The sequence below is a fragment of the Mycteria americana genome, chromosome 16, assembly GCF_035582795.1.
Source record: "Mycteria americana isolate JAX WOST 10 ecotype Jacksonville Zoo and Gardens chromosome 16, USCA_MyAme_1.0, whole genome shotgun sequence".
Lineage (NCBI taxonomy): Eukaryota > Metazoa > Chordata > Aves > Ciconiiformes > Ciconiidae > Mycteria > Mycteria americana.
Genome location: NC_134380.1, coordinates 5256677 through 5277640, shown reverse-complemented (window position 1 = coordinate 5277640; position 20964 = coordinate 5256677). Strand labels below are relative to the sequence as shown.

At 39.1% G+C, this 20964-nt stretch overlaps 1 protein-coding gene across 9 annotated transcripts in view; it reads right to left on the bottom strand.

Annotated features, from left to right (window-relative positions):
* TNRC6C (trinucleotide repeat containing adaptor 6C) overlaps nt 1-20964 on the bottom strand; it is a 111089-nt gene that overhangs the window by 79552 nt on the left and 10573 nt on the right. For 8 of the 9 annotated variants that reach the window (XM_075519247.1, XM_075519250.1, XM_075519253.1 and 5 more), the window contains 2 exons: nt 9752-9851; nt 8809-8830 (listed from right to left, as the gene is read on the bottom strand). In XM_075519247.1, the coding sequence (XP_075375362.1) occupies nt 8809-8830; nt 9752-9814 (85 nt within the window). In that variant the 5' untranslated portion in view covers nt 9815-9851. Of the gene's footprint in view, nt 1-8808; nt 8831-9751; nt 9852-12318; nt 12422-20964 lie in introns of those variants that run through there. The other variant, XM_075519248.1, reaches the window with a different exon arrangement.

Below are 20964 nucleotides of genomic sequence, written 5' to 3'. Positions count from 1 at the left end.
AGGCAATCAAGAGCTTGAATCATGCCTCAAGTTCAGCTGTTCCCCTTGGGCAAACAGTAATAATAGTTGCTGACATGCTCAGGGCGACTGAGGAGTGTCCGAAGCATTTAGTGGTGCTATTAAACACAGGTCCCACAAGACTGCTTAGTATGAGCCACTGCTGCCATGCCACAACGCTAGGGCAGGATGCTTAAAAACAAAATCACCTCCTCTCATGGCAATCTTGGACCTACAATCAACCTCGTGAGTAACCACTTCTTAGGATGCTAATGCACACTACACTGCCTCAACCAGTTCAGGAATTACCTGAATTATCAGATGCACAATGCAAACCCAACCAGAATGCTTCAGAGCATTTACCAGAGTGTGAGCTGGTTCAACAGACATTTTAAGTAGTCCTGTAGGATTTGTGAAGTATGGGCTACCACCTTTAACAACTCAGGAAAAGCATTAAAATAATCTAGCAAAACACAGGGAAGTCAGGAGGCAGCCTAGGTTCTCAGAGTAGAGGAATGTCAATACCAGATAGTTAACAGGAGAACACAAGGTCCCTCAGGCCAAAGGCTTCACACACAGTGTAAAAGAATCAAAACACGTTTTCATTTCCTTCATTTTCCCAAGACAACCCTCTTCAGCATTTGCAGAGTAACTACCCCAAGAGCATGTACTAGTGTTACAGTTCAAAGCTGGTTTCATCCTTCCCAAGGAAGGGATCGAGAAACATTAGAAAACTGGCATATATCTCAAAACAATCGGTACCAAGCCGAGCGAATACATTTCCTGATGAACCTCTCTCCAAGCTTATGGTTTGCAGTTCTTATAGATATTGTATTTATTTGAAATACAAGCCTCCTCAAGGTAGTAAGATGATAACCTGATAATGGAAAGTGGTCAGCACACTGCAGGTAAATCAAAGCTGATAGGTTTTCATGGAGCAGGCATCACAGCAGCCAACAGGGTTTCCCATGAAAGAATGATCTAAGCGAGACAGTCCTCACAGCAGACAAGAAACTGGCTTCGTTTCTTTAAAAGAAGGGTAAAAGCAAATGACAGACTTTAATTCAGAACGTAAAGGAGGACCACACTGATAAAATAGGTGAGCTGTGCTATAAAGCCACTTCCAAGAAAACAAATCTCAGACTCTGGCTGGCTGGGTAAGAAAGCTAAGAGATGCAGGGTGGGTGTTCCCTGTCTGTTATTATCAGTAGATACAGAAAATAGTGGTGGCATGTTAAAATGGAAAAATGCATCTGGTCTCTAGTACTGGGGCATATATGCTCTGACGGACAACAAGTATCAGACAACATTCTATTTATAATTGGAAAATAGTTATTTGATAAGCAGACTGATAGAACAGAATGTACGCTATTGTCTGAACTGTTGTGATGCCAGAAAGTGTAGTAGTTTGACCGTTTCACAGTCTACATGCTTAAATATACTGCATTAGGCAATGCCCATTACTGAAAAAGCAGTCTATCGCTGAGTATGAAAGCACACACTGTGGGCGGATAAATAACCATAAAACAGCATGCAGTTTGATCATAACTACCACTATTATCATTGTATAGCTGTGTTAAAATTTATATTCTAGAATATACAGTCGTCAACAACTGTATTGGCACTTCTTTTGTTTTTCAGAAAGCAAGCCAGGGATTTATCTGAGAGGCATTACCACCAAGGGGCACCCTGACAATTAGGTCTAGATGAGAAAAGCCAAACCGGTGTTATCTAATTTGTTCTTGTTCTCTCTTCACAGAGTACTGTTGTAGAGATAATGTCCCAGGCTTGAAATTCATTTGACAATGAACAATGTAAAGAGAAATCTGATGAAAGCATGTAGTCCTACTGCCTTCAAGCAGGGTATCAACCCTTACAACATTTAGAGCATTTGAAAAATACTTTCAATCAACTGTGTCTAGTGTTTGAAAGCTCCCATTTTCACCCAGTTTTAAAACTAAATACATACAGGTCAGGCTGTTGCCATCCTCAATCTGATAAGCCCAGATCATTTCCTAATTGAGGAAACTGAGAAAAGGAAAACCACGTGGAAGACTAGAGCAATATTCTGTCTGTATATATATTATAAGCACATGCCTAAATTTGCATGATGGCAAACTACAACAGGCTATCTCTAAGGAGAATAAAAACTACCTCTGAGGAGTACTAAGAATATCAGGCAGCTCTGACTTGAGCTCTTACCTACTTTTCTATTCCCAGCCGAGGAATCTGCAAAGCTTACAAGGCAACCACTGAATGGGATTCAAGGTGCTTACTTGAGAGGTAAGAAGCAGCAGCAACTCTAGGCAAAGACGTCGAAGTGCTCTGCATCTCTTCGGGGGGTGGCTGTCCTGTAAATCCAGCTCAGGACAGGAGCACATTAGGAAGAATATATCTCATGGTTTCCATTTTATTTTCAAATAACCCTGGAGTTTTGTGCGTGTTTGTTTTTCTTTAAGAGATAAATGTTTTTGCCAAAAAAACTGTACTAATTGCTTTGGTGCCTCACTGCCTGAAAGAGTCTTTATTTGAAAGCTAAAGAGTCTACAGCTTCACAAGAGCTACAGAAGACTTAAACCTTCAGAACTGTCAACCCATGGTTGCAGTGCCCAGGGTGTCAAGCCTTGACAAACCCTCTCTCCTGCAAAAAGACACCAATTCTCAATTCCATGACTAATCTCTAGTTGGACACCTTTGACTAGCAAACCAGCAAGACCAACACAGAAAGTGCTCAGAAAGCCAAATACAGCTTGTAGTTTAGTAAAGATTATCCATACACTTACTTCTTACTTCAAATTTTTCTCCTTCAATTCATAAAGGCAATGTTGATTTGAAGATACTTACAATGTTGCTTACACTTGTGAGAGCAAAAAGCATATTAAATAGCACTGAAGTACTGCCAGCAGAAACTCAAGATGGCTTGTCACAGCCATCCCACCTGAAACAATAAGCAGGAAACTAAAGGTTTTTTCTGTACTAGTTAACTCCAAGCCTCCCAGCTCATTCTTCTTGCTTTGACTCCTTGAATATGCAAATTTCTCCTGCTGTCTGCTCTAATCTTTTTGTATTTTCTACTCCTTTTCACTTAGTGTTACAGCAAGGACTCTGTGAATTATCTTCATACTCTATTCTTTGCAGATTGTAAAATCATAATTACTTCTCTATCAGAGAAGTGATATCTCAGTTATAAGAACAAATTCATGTTTGTCTAAAGATACTTATAATAGCAAAACGACACCACGATAACATTTATCGAAAAGAAAACATTTTTGTGTTATAAAGCTTTAATGTGTGGCAATAGGTTATCATTAGGTTATCAAATGACTGCATATTAAGATCTAATTGAAGAACTTATTACAGTGCTCCCCCTCCTTCTGCAATGCTGATTTATGGCACATTTTGTCACTACAGTGTTCAGCAGTTCAGTACAAACATAGCACTTAACTAACAAGATGGTAGAGGCAGATATTCAAGCATAAGCTATAAATACTCAAATGAGTCAGAGGTTGTAAGTCTATTGTAAATCATACCTGATTTGTAGGCTGAAACACATTTCCTTACGTAAAAAACTCTGCTGGTTCCTACAATAATGTGACACAAACTAGAAAAACTCAAAACTTTTTTTTTTTTAAAGACTGATTGTTACACACTGTCATAATTCTACTTAAAATACTGATGAGATTCTCCAAAAAGTTTAGTCTTCCTTATTTCCTGTGGAACTAACATTAAACATCAGTAACATCTACTACAGCCAGAAAGAGCACATTATCAGTGTACATAAAACTGCATTTCTGTGTGAGCAGAACTGAATGCAGGTTACAGGAAGGTAATTCACATCCAAACGAGTACAAGCAGAGAACATTATAACAGCCCATTTGGGCAGGGTAAGTAAAGAATCAATTTAAAACTATGCAACAATCTACATGTCTGATTTGGAAATGAAAATACCTGCTGTCATCCAAACAGAAATGCCAGAGCAGGGGACAGGATCTCAGATCTTTTGTTCCACTCTTTTTTCCTTTTAACTCCCATTTATAATACAGTTGGCCATGTTCCTCCAGATAAAATATACAGTAGTGATGTAGTATAAAAAATGCTATGCAAATTTAAAAGGAATCTGAAGAAAATATGCCAACATTTGCAACACCACAAGTGGTTTATCAAGCAACCCCATACTGTTAAATGCTTTCTGTTCTTTTAAGTCCCCCAAAATAAAATGTATTAAAGTGTCTAGCTTGGTAGAATAGTCTCTCAGTCTGCAGACAACCTTCCTGACTCTGCAAGTTGCATATTAAAATCATCATACAGTGAAGAGTCCCAAGACACATGGCACAGACAGCCTGGGGGAGGGGAAAGCTCCAGAAGCAGACCACAAGTGGAAGGGAATGATGCTTAGCTCAGGATCCATCGTACCACTTTAACAGAGGATGGGCAGTGCTGGACAGGCTGCTGAATCTCGGGATTATCACAGCTATTCCAGCTTCTGCAATCCTGCTTCATCCCACAAGCAGTGAGCTGAAGTTCCCATTTTCCCCTTGGAAAGTCCACATCTCTCTTCCTGGTCCCATGCCATGAACATGCTAAAGACAGACCTATAGGGATCATGAAGTTCAAAGAGGCAGAGACTGGCCATCTCTGCTTTAGACTAAAGGGAAAAAAGTATTTTCCAGACTAACATTTCTAATCAAATATTTACCAAAATATTTTCTATGTTAGACTAAAAATGGTATATACTTAACTCTTTTTACTTCTGTGTTTGCAGATTTAACGCTTACCTTCATTGTAGATAATGCTGGAGAACTGGAAAGATACTTTGCCTTTCAATTACCCTGGCGGATGTTTGAGTAACAAACCACTTAAGCTATTTTATACCAGCACTTTAACTTCATTTTAGACAAAGTGCATAGAATTCAGCTGGGATGGGAGTAAAGCAGTCAAGGAACTGATCACTTGTGTGCTGACTAAACCTGCAGCAAGATGGCTAGAAGAAAAGCAGGCGGCAAAATGCATTGACCTCATAGTATTTACTACAAGCATAGCTCTCTTAAAAGTCCCCTGTAGTTATTAAGTAACAGCCATTTACCATACTAGCGACTATTTACCATACAGTACAAAACTCTTACTGGTATTCACAGCTGAATGTTTTCATTACAAAAGCCTTTATACACAAAGTTTCTTTATCAAGTGCATATAAACTGGCAAGAGTTTACACATTTAAAATAAACACTAATAGGCTGCGCTCAATAGTCCTGTTCTCAAAAAAATTACCATAAAAGAACAGTAACATGGAAGTACAATGCACAGCGCGCAATAAAAACACGGTCATTTCCCACCTCATCTAATTCTGCAGCGCTCCTCTCCAGCTGAACAGGAAGACTACTTTCATTTGTTTTCAAGTAATTGAGAAACATTTCAGCTACTTATCAGCTCTTTGAATCTTTTTTCCTTTCACACATTCCCTACAATCGTTGCCAACATTATATTTATAAAAGATTCGGCCTAACAAAAATACTCTAGCAAACAATATTGCAGAAAAAAATTAGAAACTGAAGAAGCCGTTATGTAGAGGGGACTTAGAAGAGCTGGACCCTTGTTTAAACAGAAAAAATAATTCACGTTGTTTAAATGGACACAAGAGCTGTGTGAGGGAGCACTTCCTACCCCTGGACCAGTAACTCCAGAAGCAGCCACATACCTTTCCTCTATTGGTGGAAATGCATGTTTATTTTGGAAGGGTTCTGTGCTCCACATCACAAATGGAAACATTCAGCTCCATCTGAGGCCTCAGAGCAGTATTTAACTGACAACATGCCATATACACACACCCACAGGAAACCTCTTTCCTCCTTACTAGTTTCTCTTTCCTGAGGCCTCACCAGCGACTGAACATGCAACAGCCAGTATCATCTTACAGCAAATTATAACTACACATACAAAGCGTACGAGTTAATTATTAGATAGGACAGTATCTTCACATTTTCCATTGTGCTAGAGAAAAAAAATTAAATCTTAATATTAATTAAAAAAATTAAAAAGCACCTTGATCACAGCACAGGTTTCTAGTACAGAATAAGCCAAATGAAAGGCCTAACCTTTTCTACTGCTTATCAAGTCACACCGTTTGTCCCATCCTAGCTACTTCAAGAAAGTGCCTTCTTCAAAAATACAGCTGAGAGCAAAGAAGAATCAGTATAAACATATTGTCTGCAATCAGCTGAAAAACAGAAACTGAAAAATCCTTCCATATCCCATCTCCAGTTGTAGAATTTATTTTTCTCCAATGACCCAAGCAGTGTAAGCATCTCTCATTGCTATAGCAACCCAGTTGCAGAACTGAATGACACACATAAAATGAAGGAAATTTTTTTCTAAGTTACCACAAGCAACTGTATTAAGTCACGTTTATGAAGACCTTACCTACCAAAATCTGGATACGGTAACGTTCTGCAAAAGGTTCAGTTCCAGCTTGGTTTTAATCTTTGATTTAATACACCCCATACATTGGCATGCAGTACCTGATGCAGTCAATTCACCCAGTTTTACTGTGTCTTCCTGTCTTTACAATGAATTTAATTGCTGTGTCCCAGATATGAAATAAATTAACTAAATTCAATGATAATCCCTGTGTTGCCTGCGAGTTCTAGTAGTATTTGTCACTCAACCTTGAAAATGTATCAAAGTACTTGGTGCAGTACTGCATTAAAGTTTACAGTCAACTTTGAATATTCTATGAAAAAGTTCAGCCAATTCTTTCCTCTCATTAATTTAGAATGAATATTTTCTATATTTTAAGAAATTCCTGCTACCTATCATAAGCTTGTGTACATCCCTCTTAAAGATAAATGTAAGAGAACAGTATCATAAAGTGGAAATAAAACATTCCCACAGACCAACCTTAAAAGCAACTAGTAGTCGCCCGCCAAAGGAAATTAAAAGAAGGGCCATCCATATGATTGTAAATAACCACTATTCCTTGCACTGGACATGAACAGGAGAGGTTTCGTTTCTCTACAGGCCAGGTCAACTCTTTCCAATGAAGCCTAACTACAAAAAGGTGCATTACTACTTCTGATAGATGAAACGATAAAAGCCAGAACTGCTTAATCTTTCACATAACTACCTTTATTTACTGTTGTCTTCTTCCCAATTCATATTTTATAGCAGTAGCATAGGACGCTTAAATACAAAGATAATGGACAAAAATACCAAACAGATAGAGGCAGTCCCTAAATTTGAAAGAAACAAACTCACAAGCATACCTGAAAAACTGCAGTTATTATCATGCTACTTTTAAAAACTTAAACTTGACCTTTTCAAGCAATTAAAAACAAAGCTGTCACAACAAAGACAGAAATAATAATATCCCACAGAGGAAAGCAGAAGGCGCTGTGTTTCAGTATTAACAGAAATGAAGAGCCACTGTATTATCACGTGGAAACTTAAGTTACTTTGACAGCAAAAACATTTGCCACTGTATTACGGTATTAAAAATCATTATAATACATTATAGAACAGTGAAACCTTTTCACACAGAAATGAGCTGATACAGAGAACAAAACACGTAATACCGTGGAAACAGAAATATCCCATTTAGATATAAATTGCTCTGATGTATCTTAATTCCGAATTTTTTCATGTACTTAAGATTTCGAGGGGCTTAGCTACTTCTGCTACCTTCTTCTCCTGAAAGCAAAATCCACTGTTACAAACTATATGAGATCTTACAGGGCAGATGCAACAGAATTCAGACTAAAATTTTCTGATTTCATACTTTCTACATTAGAAAAATTTAGAAAGAAAAGGACAGAGTTTCAATAAATCACTTGTTACAGTTTCTTCATCATGTAGTTAGACTTTCTTTTTCTGAATTCAGTATTAGTGAAGCAATACTTAATTTCTGCTGTATAAATACATAAAAAGTGTTTGAAACATAAGTTGTTTTGTCAACCCCATATGTTAGGCTTGGCTCTTCTCTAATTCCCAGTCTTTGGGAATCTGGGAAGCTCTACTTGCCTGTCTGTCACCTAATTACCCAGAAATAAATAACAGTGCATATTAACTCGTTCAGAACTGTTCTGCAGCCCTGAGTTCTGTGTGGTGCCATGTAAATCAAAGGACAGACTAGATAAAATAACTGTAAGCCAACAGTTGCAGAATAGAGGCATTACCTTGACCCTCTTCCTCACCTTTTTTAAGGCCATAGGTTCATTAACATTTCTCCTAGGGCACCTAGGAGTTCACTGCCCCAAAAAGGAGAATGCCTTGCTTATCTCTGCTGCTTTCTGGACGGTGCTGCAAACCAATTCAATTCACTTATCAAGCAGAAAACCCACACAGAAAGAAAAAAAGGCAGTGGTGGCAATAGCTTTCTCATAAGTTCAATGAATTGAGTTTACTCACTAAATTGAGTTGAATCGTGCGTGCAGGGGGAGAGATTTACCCTTTTTGGTGGCAATTACTTGTCTTTGAAATAGATAAATAACTACTAACAACTAAATGGAAAACTACATCTGTCTTGACATTAGACAAAAAAGATGATATATGTTGTGTTATGTTTCACAGAAATTCAATCCATATATTTTTGTCAAAAAGGTGCCATACAATACCCAGCAAGTTAAGCAAAGAAAAAGCTTATGCTGAGACTTCCAACATATAGCCAGTTCCTCCAACAAAACTTTGAAAACAGAACTATCCTAGTAAGATAGTACTCTCCCCGTTAAAAAGACACAAAGAATAAGAAGTACAAGCACATTTTTTTAAACAAACTTACAAAAATATCAAATGGTTCACAAAGAATAAATGTGAATTTACCTTTGGTTTTTTGTTCAGCAGCCTGAAAGAAGAAAAGAACAAAACAAATCAACTACTTGTCAATATTCAAAATGATACCTAAGAATTACAGGGCTGCAGGCCTAACTTTTTGCAGAAACTGCTTACATAAATCAGGCATCAGTTCCAATTAAGGATTGGAGAATGTTAGTTTAACTCCATGTATTAGGAACATAAGAATGGCTACCCTCGTCTGACTAAAGCCAAAAGCAGATGCTGAAGAGACAGTATAAAACATGGCAAGCAGTATAAGAGTACCCCCCTCTACCCACCCAGCCTTCTGTCACTTGAGGTTCAGAGGCTTCCTGACCCAAACACTACGTTTATGAACTTTTTAACACTCAACAGAACGAACTTCTGTGAACTCATCCAGTATCCCTTTGAATCCATACATACTTTCAGCTTACACAGATTAACCGTACATTTTGTGAAGACCCGTCTTTTTTTATCTGTTTAGAATCTACCCACTTTTTTAAATTATTATGCCTAATTTTTATACTGGAGAAGACAGTGATCAATTCCTATCCACATCCTAAGGGTCATTTAAGATTAAAACTATGTAATCCAGAAAACAAGGCAGGAGAATGCACACCACAGAAAATGCGCAATGGCCTCAGAATCCACAGTCACTTTGGTATCAGTTGAGACTAATCCAGGTAACTTTGCGTCGACGTTGATGAGGAACATTCACATGACACAGCTGTGGGAGCAGTAACTTAACATCAGGGGATGGTAAGCAGCTTGGGGAGTGCTAATGAACTGTCACAACTGCTTTTGCAGAGATTTTCTGACCACAGCCTCACTCAAAATCAACAGGACTGCTCACTTGCATCAGAATTATTCACAAAGTAAAGGCTGCAGAATCAGTATCTGTACGTTACATGTAAAAGTGAATATATAATTTAAAACAGTAACATGAACAAACCTTTTTCTGAGCACCTTCCTTCTTTTTCTTTTCTTCCTGCTTTTTCTTTTTCTTTTCTTCCATCAAATGTTCCTCTTCTTGTGTTTCTTGTTCTTTCTCCCTGATAAGAATAAAGGTTGGGAAGAGCTTTTCAATAAGATGAAGTTTATCTAAGAAGGTAAATAATCCATACTTACATTGCTAACTTCCTACATGTCATGTTAAAAAAAAGCTGCTTCTAATGCTGTAATACAAGCATTAGAAAAAAGCTGTTCCAAAACTGAAACCAATGACAAATAAAATAGTAGACAAATAAAATAAAATAAAATGAAAATTCAGAAAGTATAGGTGCTATTTGGAAACTTTATTTGGAACCTCCTTCCAAATACCTTCCAAATACCCAAATTTAGAACCTCCTCCACATTCACTCAAAAGTACTACTTAATATTAGCACATTCTATGGAAAGAACGTTTAAAACTGGGGGGAAAAAAAAAAAAAAAAAAGAACAAAATCCAGGTAATTAATGCATGTTCTGCTGGCTTTCAACAGCTATGATTCACAATATACCTTAAAGATCATGAGCGAGTACATTGTTTTCCACATATTTTTCTTTTTTTGATCAAACATATACTGAATTAATTTCTCATATGCATCAATTTTTTGCTCAAGGAGTTGTAAACTAAGGCCCAGATGAATTCCAATCATCGTATTTTGTGTTCATCCTATAAATTCTAGCTGAAGAATTTGCATGAATAGAGAACAAAACTGCTCAGTAGCATTTTGGTTAAAGTTTAACCTAAGTTGTCCCAAATCAAGAAGAAAATCTATTTGAAACCTCACCATCTATGCTTTCTTTATCCATCACCATAATAAATGGTTATAACAATAAACCTCCCCAACACCCTTCCAAATAAATACCAATGCAAATAATTCATTTACTGCTCTATAACTATTTTATCTTCCTTGACAGCTCTTTAGGTCCTGACCATTTATCAGCCTTACAGACTTTCTGAGAATACCCTGTTTCTGATGGCTGAAACCATTACTATGATTAGATTTGATGTCTTCCAATTACTCATCGAGATCACTTTTAGCCTAACTTATTAATGCTTTACGTTTAACTTGACAAAGCCTACAGGGCCCCCCCCTTTTGTTTGGATTTTGTTGTTAAAAAAGGTCTTTTTAGTTATAATATTCTTTGCTCAATTGTTTTATCACAAGGGGGGGGGGGGGAAGGGGCCTGCTCTTTAGCTAAAGGAGAAACAGATACTCTTCAGATTTTGCACATCATGTTTTCAAACACTCCTCATGAAACTTTTTGCCTTTTAACTGTTTCTTTTATTTTCCTTTTAACAAGTTTGCACATTCTTACATACTTTCCCTTTTTATAAAAAAGGAATATTGTAGTCAACTTCTTGAGATTTTGGCTGTTGAAGAGTGTTGTGGTTTTTGGCTTCTTCACTTGCTTGAAAATACTGATTTTGGCCACTGTAGATGCTTTAATGCTTACAGAGGTCCTGCACAGTGCTCCAGACTAAACCAAAAGCAGTTTCCCTTTCCGTGTGTTACTGTAACATTTATTGGTTTGGGTAAACAATTCAGAGGTCTAAACATAGGTGTTAGTGCCCTTTTAGACACCTTACAGCACTCAAACTATTTACAGAAGTGACAGATATGGCAAGACCCAGAGTCGAGAACAGCAGCTAGAAGTCAGCCACATCTGGAAGTGCTTGGTGCACAACTGGAGGTCAGGACATCTAAAGTGGCACTAGATACCTGTATTTTATATACTTTAATCACTTTCTGACATGACCAAAAATTCATCACCTGCATGACTGCTCAACTTTATGCCAATTTCAAAGGGCCACCTTTCAAATATTGTACTGTAAATCAATGTTTGAGAAACATTTGCTCTTAAGAGTTGCAGGTGGATATTTGCATCACATACTTAACATTGCACTTAAGAAAAGGGTACTTAAAGTTGTAGTTTTAAATAGATTGTTCTAGGACTTTTTGCAAAAAGTGATGGCTTACATTACCAAAAGAAATGGAGTTCAAACCATAGTAGATTTGACTTTATTCCCGTTAGCTCCAGAGAAGAACAGAAGTCCCCAGGATCTCAGTGACTACAAAGTAACACCATCCAGTCCCTTCATTTTTAGTGCTCCCTACTCAAGTCACATCAGACTCTACAAAGCCCATGTCTTCAAGTGAACTCTCCCAAACTGTCAGACTATTGCCAAGGGGAGTTCTCGCCTTTTTTTTTGTTTTTTTTTTTTTTTTTGAAGCAGGTGAATGAAACAAGTCAGTGCGAAATGAGAAACTTTTTGGTTTCCTCTTGCTAGTACTTAAGAAAACCCATGACATGACAGCAATTCCAGACCACCACAATACGTTTAAATCCCTTTTAACAGTCAGTGCAGTATTAAACAAAACAACAACAACAAAAACCCAAAACATACCTCCACCACTTGACTTAATTTGCAGAGTTTATTTAAAGTATGCAAATACATACTTCCCAAATTTCTTGTTAGGCCTTTTTTTTATATCAAGTTTTCTTCATCACTGCCAGTGTCTTGATACTCACACTGGACTCCACTGTGAACTTCTCTATTTCCAGCCCTGCTGTCCTCTAAAGGTGGTTCTGTTTTGACATTTCCCAAGCACTGTTACATGTTATTCCCTCCTTTCTGCAGGTAATACACCACGTCAGAGGATTTTCCAAATCAAAGAAGAGCAAACCTTTTGCTCCATTAAAAATACAATGTATTTTATTACCATATTATCATATCAATTACAACATAAGAGGTAGAAGTGCCACTCCTAGCAGAAACCTGTTTGGGTGGGCTTTTTTTTTTCCCCACATTTCTGAGATTAGAATAGCCTCAGATTAATTCAGAAAATGATAGTATAATTTTTAATGGAGTTCAATTTTCAAAACTGGTTTATATAATGACACTTCTGAATACATGTGCTTCAAATATGCTTAAAATAGAAATAAAGCTCCAAAGTGGCCTCTCAGATGGCAACTCTTGCTGTCACTTCTAGGCAGAAATTAGTCATCCAAGAGCAAAACAAAAGGAAAACAATAAAAACATTGCTATATAAAGTTTGATTATGTTGTCAAAGGCATGTGTTGCAGTTTTACTTCCTGAGCAACAATGTAATCTTTATTACAGGAAAAATGCTAAAAAATTTATGAATACAAAGGACATATGATTTAAACCAGAAGTGTCTTAGAATATACTTGTAGGAGTTTGCCTTCTTCATATATATGGATCTGATGTATCAAAATCATGGGGGATTTTTATGAGCAGAGTTTACTACAGCATCAAGTGTTGTTTTTAAAGATTGCAATTAGCTTAGTAAATCCAAACCTAAACCAAGGTTATCTTCAAAGTACACATGCTTAGGGGCTCTCTCTGAATAGGAAAGCAAGACAAAATGCAGGTCATGGTCAGAACAACTTCAGAACTATGGCTATGTTCTGTCAATGCCTCTTGCAGAAAGGCTTACTAATCCCTTTAAAAAATTAACAAATCTAGGCTGATTTTATTTTTTAAGCTAAGTGGGAACTTCAGTTTTATAGTTGGTATCAGACATTGGATTGTTTTCACATCTGAAGCCACAGCTGGTATTTTGAATTAGCACTGATGTGACATTCTACCAGGACTTTGAAATATGCCTTTGGGGAATATCGTATTCTTAAACAAACTTCAAGTAGAGTCTGTTTGTGTTATTACATGCAAGGTTATTACCCATACAGTGTTTTATAGTTCAGAAGTTCCTGCAATAGCTGAGGACTAAACAGAGACCTGTCTCTCTTGTCCCTCCATGTGACACAGCTCCAAACTTAGCAGCCTAATGAATTTTGTCCGTATATATTTAAGATGCTGAAGGTTTATTTATTTACATAGGAAAACTGCCTGGAATACTTCTTCAGAATAGTGCTGTTAATCTTGGTCTACAGATGGTCTTTGCCTGGTTTGGCCCAATAAGAGCATAGCTCCCATACCTTAATTCTGGAATATCTCTTATACCTTAAATTCACATCCTACTTTATGCTGGAAAAAACTCCCTTGATAGTTGTGAGAGTTGCTGTTACCAACAGAAATCCTACAAATTGCATATAATTGCTTAAGTATTGCTCCGATTTTGACTTCCGCCACCACACAACAGGGCATCATGCATTTTTGAACACACATGCTTTTCCTCACAATGATGATGAGAGGAAAAAAAAAAAAAAATCTTTAAACTAGAATTGTAAGGAACTGACAAATAATTGCCCAAAGGCAGGCTACCAAAGCCTGCTGAGCAGGCTTTTTGGAAGGAACTAACAGAGCCATGCATCATTACAAGTAATAACAGAGGGTCTGGACAGCATAGACATGAAACACACAGTAACCATCTACCAAGTTCTCAAAATCTAGCATTATACAGTTTCAAATAGAAATGAAGAAAATTACTATTTAGAAAGTTCTTCAAGATCTGATTCTAAATGGTAAGAAAGAAGTAGCTGAGATCATGAAGGCAGAAAGCAGCTTGAAGGGTGGCAATGAAACGGAATGAAAAAATTAACAAAATAAATAGCAGTGAATACTGGAAAGGCAGGCTTCAGTTAATTCAGGACAACTGAAAAATACTGTCATATAGGAAGAGGCAGGCATTGTTTTGTGGATGTCACCAAGAATCTAAACAACAATGCGGATACCCTAATGTATAGGAGGAATACTACATAAACAAGAGGCCACCATATCATGAGCAGGCCTTGTTTTCATGACTACTAGAATGGATAAACTAGAACTCCACATCTGCCTATTGCTAATTTTGTTTCCTCCTTCATCTTTATCCAGCCCAGCTCTCTGTGACCTTTCTAGAATAAATACCAGTGAAGGCAAGGAGCTAGTGTGACTTTAAAAGTGCCAGTGTTTTTCCCCTGATATCTAGGCTCAGTCATTAATCAAGAAGAGTCAAGCTGGTCCCTAATTACAAGCTTTCCAATCACCTCAAAAAAGAAAGCAGCACACAAAATTAGGTCAAATAAATAAGAAGGAATATTAAAAAAAACCAGCACAAACACATGGGGACAAAAATGAGGAAGGCCAACAATGTATTAGCATTGTGCATATAAAAAGTAACAACAAATCAACCTTTAAGTGCTTCACTAATAAGCAAGAGGAAACATTAGTTCTGATACTCAGTGGGAAAGGGGGACTATTGACAGATGACCCTACGAGGGCTAAAGTGATAGCCCTTTTCTTTCTGCTTTAGCCTTCGCTAAAGAGGTCAGCTGGGAACAGATGGCCAACAACCATCGGAACTGGTGCTGAGCCCGCAGATGACGACAGCTTCACAAAGGGATTTCGTAGTGCTCTTCCCTATGTAGGGAGGCTTTGCTCCAAGCTGGTGGCAGGGGCAGCAAAAAGCCAGCAACCAAGCTGCTCCTGCCCCAGGATCTCTGCCACCACCACTGCAATGCTTCATTCCAGCTTCCTCGCCCAAAAGGGCTGGTGAACACAGCTCCATGCAAGAATCTCAAGATGTGTTTAAGTGCCTTTTCCCCAAATCTGGGAAGAAGGAATGATCCAACTTCTGAGGAAAACTTCCACGAACTGGCAGGGAAACAAAGGAGATCAAACTAAGTATTTTGCTACCACTCCAAATCAGGCCAGCAAAAGTAAGAACAGTTTAAAAACTCCTTAGAGAAACTGGATGTTTTTCCACTGGCTGGGCCTGATGTAATTTACCATAAGAACAACTGTGTCTAAGTCATTACAGATTACCTTAAAGAATGAGCAGAAGATGGATGGCACTCCAGAACACTAGCAAATGGCAAAGATTGTGCATATAATTTAAAAGGGGAAGGGATAAAAACATCAGTAACAGCTAAGAAGGATGGGGGGGTGGGGGGGGGAAGTCTGATTTTTTTTCCTATGGCATAGTTGCAGGTATTTTTGAAAAGGACAAAAGGGAAGCAAAAGAAGTAGTTTACTGACTTTTCAAGCAACATGCAAGGTTTTGTTAATAAGAACATGGTTGCTTTTCTTCCCCCCCCCCCCCCCCAAGAACAACGTAGGGAACATAAGCTAAATTAAATTACAATAAAATACCCACAAAACAAGTAACCTCAGCACTTCCCCTTCCAACAAGGAAGAGAACCAATGGATTTTTGTTGCAGTATGCCACATGTCCAGCAGCAAAATTTGTTAACCACTTTGCTGCTGGAAAAATGTGTGCACTTACTAAATTTCCAGAATATGTCAAGTCATGGGGCTGCAAAACAATTAAGGACAGACAGTATTCAGAACAACCTGATAAAACTCAAGATGTACAAAAAAATCAGAGTGCAATTCAGTGAGAAAGAGTGCAGGGTACCACGTTTGGCAGGAATAATCATATATATCAATACAGCATAGGGAACAAATGGCTAAACATCAGCTTTGGGGATGAAAAAGAGTTGTTACAGCTGATCTCAATCCAGAGGCAAAGCAACAATGTCACAAATGGTCAGAAATTCATCAGCTTCTGTAGTGTGTCCAGTTTGAGACTATTTATAGCAACAGAGATACAGATCAACTGAAGAGAGTCCAGAAAACAGCAAGAAGGATCAGAGATCAAAAAAGCATGGGCACATGAAAAAAAATTGAGACTTGGATTCACTTAATCTGAAGAGATGGCAAGCCCTTTATTCAAATAGCTGTTAAAGACAGAGATAGAGAAGAATGGAGTGAAATCTTTCTCCTTCAGCTGTGGTAAGTAGCACTAAATTGCAACAAAGGAGATTTTGATTAGGCATAAAAGAAAAATCTTCCACACTGTAGCATTTAAAAAAACCCCAACATTAAAAGACATACCAAATCTTTATAAATGTACATTTGGGGGATAGAAGAGGAAAAATACCTAAAGAAAGGAAGACTTGTTTTTATTAAAAAGTAACACTTTTTAAGGAAGACTTGTTTTTATTAAAAAGTAACACTTTTTAATACAAGGACACACCAACTCCTGGACACAAAGGCAACTGGACGGGAAACACGAGGCCTCTACCCATTCGCAAAGTAAAATCCCAGAATATCCTTTAAAGGGAATTAATGGGGGAAAAGCCCTCAGCTACAACACTGTGGACAAGATAAGTTTATGGACGGGTTACATGTATAGGTGTGATCACGCAGGTTTAAACTATACCCTGTAATTTGAAAGTTTGGGTGCAAAATTTGTTCCTGCAGGGAGTCATAAATGAAGCCTGATGAGTGGTTTTGTTTGACCTCCATTTATAATTTGTTAATCCCATGCTTTGGGGTTTCTACCTGGCAAATTATGCCCCTGTCCTGCACTTGTCACTCCTTAATACATTCTGTGCCTTGACAGGGGATTCCTCCCTTCCTCTGAAACATCAAAGTATCACCCACTATTAACAACTGTGGGCCTGGTACTTTGATGCTCCCAGTATCTGGTCAACTTATCTTGAAGCATGCAAGACAAAACTGATCACCTAACAGGAACAGCAGTCTGATTTCTGAAGTCACCTAGAAATTCCACCAATGTTCCTGCACAGAAACAGACCACTAATACTAATACCACTCTTGATCTTTCCTTTTACTGCACAATATAGTTTTGACTAAGTCTTCGTGTGTCTTTACTTGATTTGCTACAGAGCACTGGTAGGTATCTTCAGGTCTATGTTGCTCTTGTGGACCCTTCTCCACCGCTGCCTGTAATTGTGAGGGATTAGACTTGATCCCTATGTACTCCCTTCCAGGCTTTAAACCACAGCACACTTGGCTAAGGTGCAAGGCATGCACAGACAACTTCACTCACTACTGAAATGTGTGCAGGAGCAGAATGTAGCTGCCATTTAAAGACACCCAAGAACGCTACAGCATTAGTTGAGAACAGTATGTGAAAAGCACCACACTCAATTAACATATCTTACTGAAACTACAGGAAGATTTTTAGGTTGCCCAAGAGACTAAGTTAATAATCCTGCTCTTACAATCTGTAAAATAGAAATTCCATGATCAGAAGAAAAAAGAGCGCCTGTGTTACACACCTTGTCTCAAAGCTGCATCTCCAGCAGTACTACACCGTGTTTCTAACATGCCATTTCGGATTATTGGTTAAAGAGCAATAAGGTACTGGCAGGACCTTGAGGAGGGTTCCAGCTGCTATTTGCTGCAGGGCCTAGGCTCTCACTGGAAGTTTTCACTTCACCGAGTGTTAACTTACTGTGATCCTGCTTTATGTACACATAAGGTAAACAATCACTGAAGTAAATTAGATTAGAACAAAAATAAAGCAGACTAGTTACTATCATTCAATTCAAGATATTTTTAAAAAGCACACTGACCTGGCCTTGTTTTAGCTTCTACTAATTAATTACCAGTCACTAGAAGTGGGGAAAAATCCCAGGGAAGAAAAAGCCTTTATAAACTACGGATGCAGATTAACTATATGTGGTAAGTCAGACATCAGAAGTTTGACAAGTCCATATTTGAGCACTGCCCAAGTCCCAGTGAATGTTTGTAGGGTTTGGGGTTTTCATTTTTCATCTACAGACTTCCTTTTGTTCAGTTTCTCCCGGCTTGTTACCAGAGAGAGATGGTGTACTAACGAGAGTGCTGGAGCACAAATGCGAATGTTTCAGGAGATGTATGTTACATCTTCATTACTAAGTAGTGCAGACCACTACTGCAGACCATCACTAAGGAGTGGATTTGCAGAGCAAAGCTGTCGGTGCAGAGAACTTGATAGCCACACTATCCCCATTTCAGGTGACTACTACTTGAGACTAGCTCCAGGCTGCTCCCATGTACCGAACGCTCACTTGCAGCAGGGGCACATCACGCAGTGAAGCTTTATTTAAAGGGAATACTATTGTTGCACTCCAAGACCACTCCACGATGTCAAAGCATAGCAAGTGAGGACAATCAGAAGGTTTGCTTAAACATGAAGCTCCCAATCCAAATTAACACGTGAGTGTAGATGATCCCATAGGGTGTGAAGCTGCTGTCACACAGGTACGCCACGTCTTCTGTGAAGGTGTTGCTCTCCACAGTGCAGGCCTACAATGTATATACAAGCTCCACTCTGGGGCAACTTAAGTAGTTAGTAGGGAAATCTGGGCATCAGCCAGAACACTGTACACAAAACCTCACCCTTGTATACATTTCAGGCACAAACCATATCAGAATTTGCTCCCTCAGTCTGCTGACAACACCCCAGCACACCTCAAGAATCCTACCATGTGCACCACTCAGGCTACGCAAGGACCAAGAAAATAAAAATAAATAAATAAAAAAACAAACAAAAACCACACCCCTCCAAAAAAAGCCTGCGTTTCATTCACCACTCAAAGCAGGCTACAAACAGCAAGAAACATGGTATGAACAACATCTCTCCTCCCCCAGCAAACATGGACTGACTCCCCTCTTGGAAAATTAAGCTACAGGCTGTGAACAGTGCAGATATCTAGATCTACTTTCACAGCACTGCCTCCCTCCCAGGCCTGATGACATTTACCAGCAGTTGATGTAGCATCTGGTCCAGAGCTCTTCCCCAGTCTTCCTGGGACATAATACACAAAGGAAAACAGCTTTGGAATCCAGTAGCTTAGCAGGAGCACAGCATGTTTGTCACTCTCCAAACACTATGTTTGCTATTTTGGTTTCTGCAAATACTTTAGAAGATGAGAGCCCTGTGCCAACAGAGGCAAAGCCCCACACTGACAAATCGTTCACCTAAATATCACTGATTAGCAGAAGCAACCTATGGACAAGTTTCTGGCTCAAATTATTTAGCTGGACTTGAACATGCCAGAGGAGCACGGCGTCCTAGGGCAATTGCACAGGGATACTGCAAAATAGGAGGCCAGGATATAGGAACAGGAGCAACAGCTCCACAGGATATTCTGCCATGCACCACAGCCCCTGGGGCACTCCGAGAGCACTGACCACTCCCAGGGACAGAGGCTGGAGGAGCCGGTCAGCGCGTCCCCTGCCCGACAGTAATAGGGTCAGGAGGGACAATGAGTGCTGCAGGACAGACAGCTAGGAACACTGCTTCTGTGTGAGTACCTTTGCATGCTTCAAGCAAGCACAGGTAAACCTTTATACAACAAACACAAGTTTGCATAACTAAAATGATGTACCATTTTGCCTGTAGGGATTTCCAACACCCCTAGTCCTCCTTTACCCCCTTCCATCACAGTCACATGCCAGCACTCAACTATTTCTGAGCCCAATCACTTTGTTATCAGCAGGTGAAAGCATATTTAACTTGCTTATTGCAGGAGCTGAATGAAGACCAGGCTGGTGCTCTCACACAGGTCAAGCTACACAACACAACCAACAGTATCAAAAAGTAGGCAGTAGAATTTATGCTGAAGACAAACACGTTTATGATGCTGCTCTTGTGCTTATTCTGGGGAAAAGGTGGTGCCAACACACCTTCAACAAAAGACACTCAGCTTACAGCAGCCACAGCCACACGCATCCCTTGCCACATTCATGAGTGGCTCCAGTGTGATTAAAGAGGCCCAGGAAGGTGAGGTCTGGAAGAAATACCTCTCCTTTAGGTAGAGTTCCTGCCACAGGCACAGTACAAAAACGCATACACACCTCCCTCACTCCCACCCACAGGCAGGGAAACTGTACCAGACCAGTCTAAGAATAACAGCAACATATATCAGCAACAGACATGTTACCAGACATGCACGTGTCACAACTTAAATACAGACCTGCCTATCTGAGATGACCTCCTGAGGTCCCTTCCAGCTCAAGTTTTCCTACAATATTAAATTGTTTCACAGGAGTGTGGCAGAAGCCTGCAGAAACCAGCCTCTAGGAAGATGGCATCCTATACAGGGAACAGGCCTCTGCCATATCACTACCGAGATGTCCAGGTGTCACCTCAGAACACACAAGGTGCAGGACACTGCTGCAGCCCCAACTCTGGGAGGCTCACGGAGAGAGACCTGGATAGGGAGTAAAAGGACAGTGGCTTCACAGGGAGGACATGTCTCGAGATCTAGAATTAGGAAAAAAAAAAAATAATGACACTTCCTTATGCTGTAGAGCTCCGAATGGTACTCCAAAGTACTCCACAAGCCCTGCCAGCACCACCAGCAACAGTGGATACTGTGTATCCACTTTTACAGATACACAGTAAAAGTGGGTGAATGGCATAAGGTATCTGAGGTGCGCATAAGCTAGGGTATACTGGGTGTAAAGAACAAGAT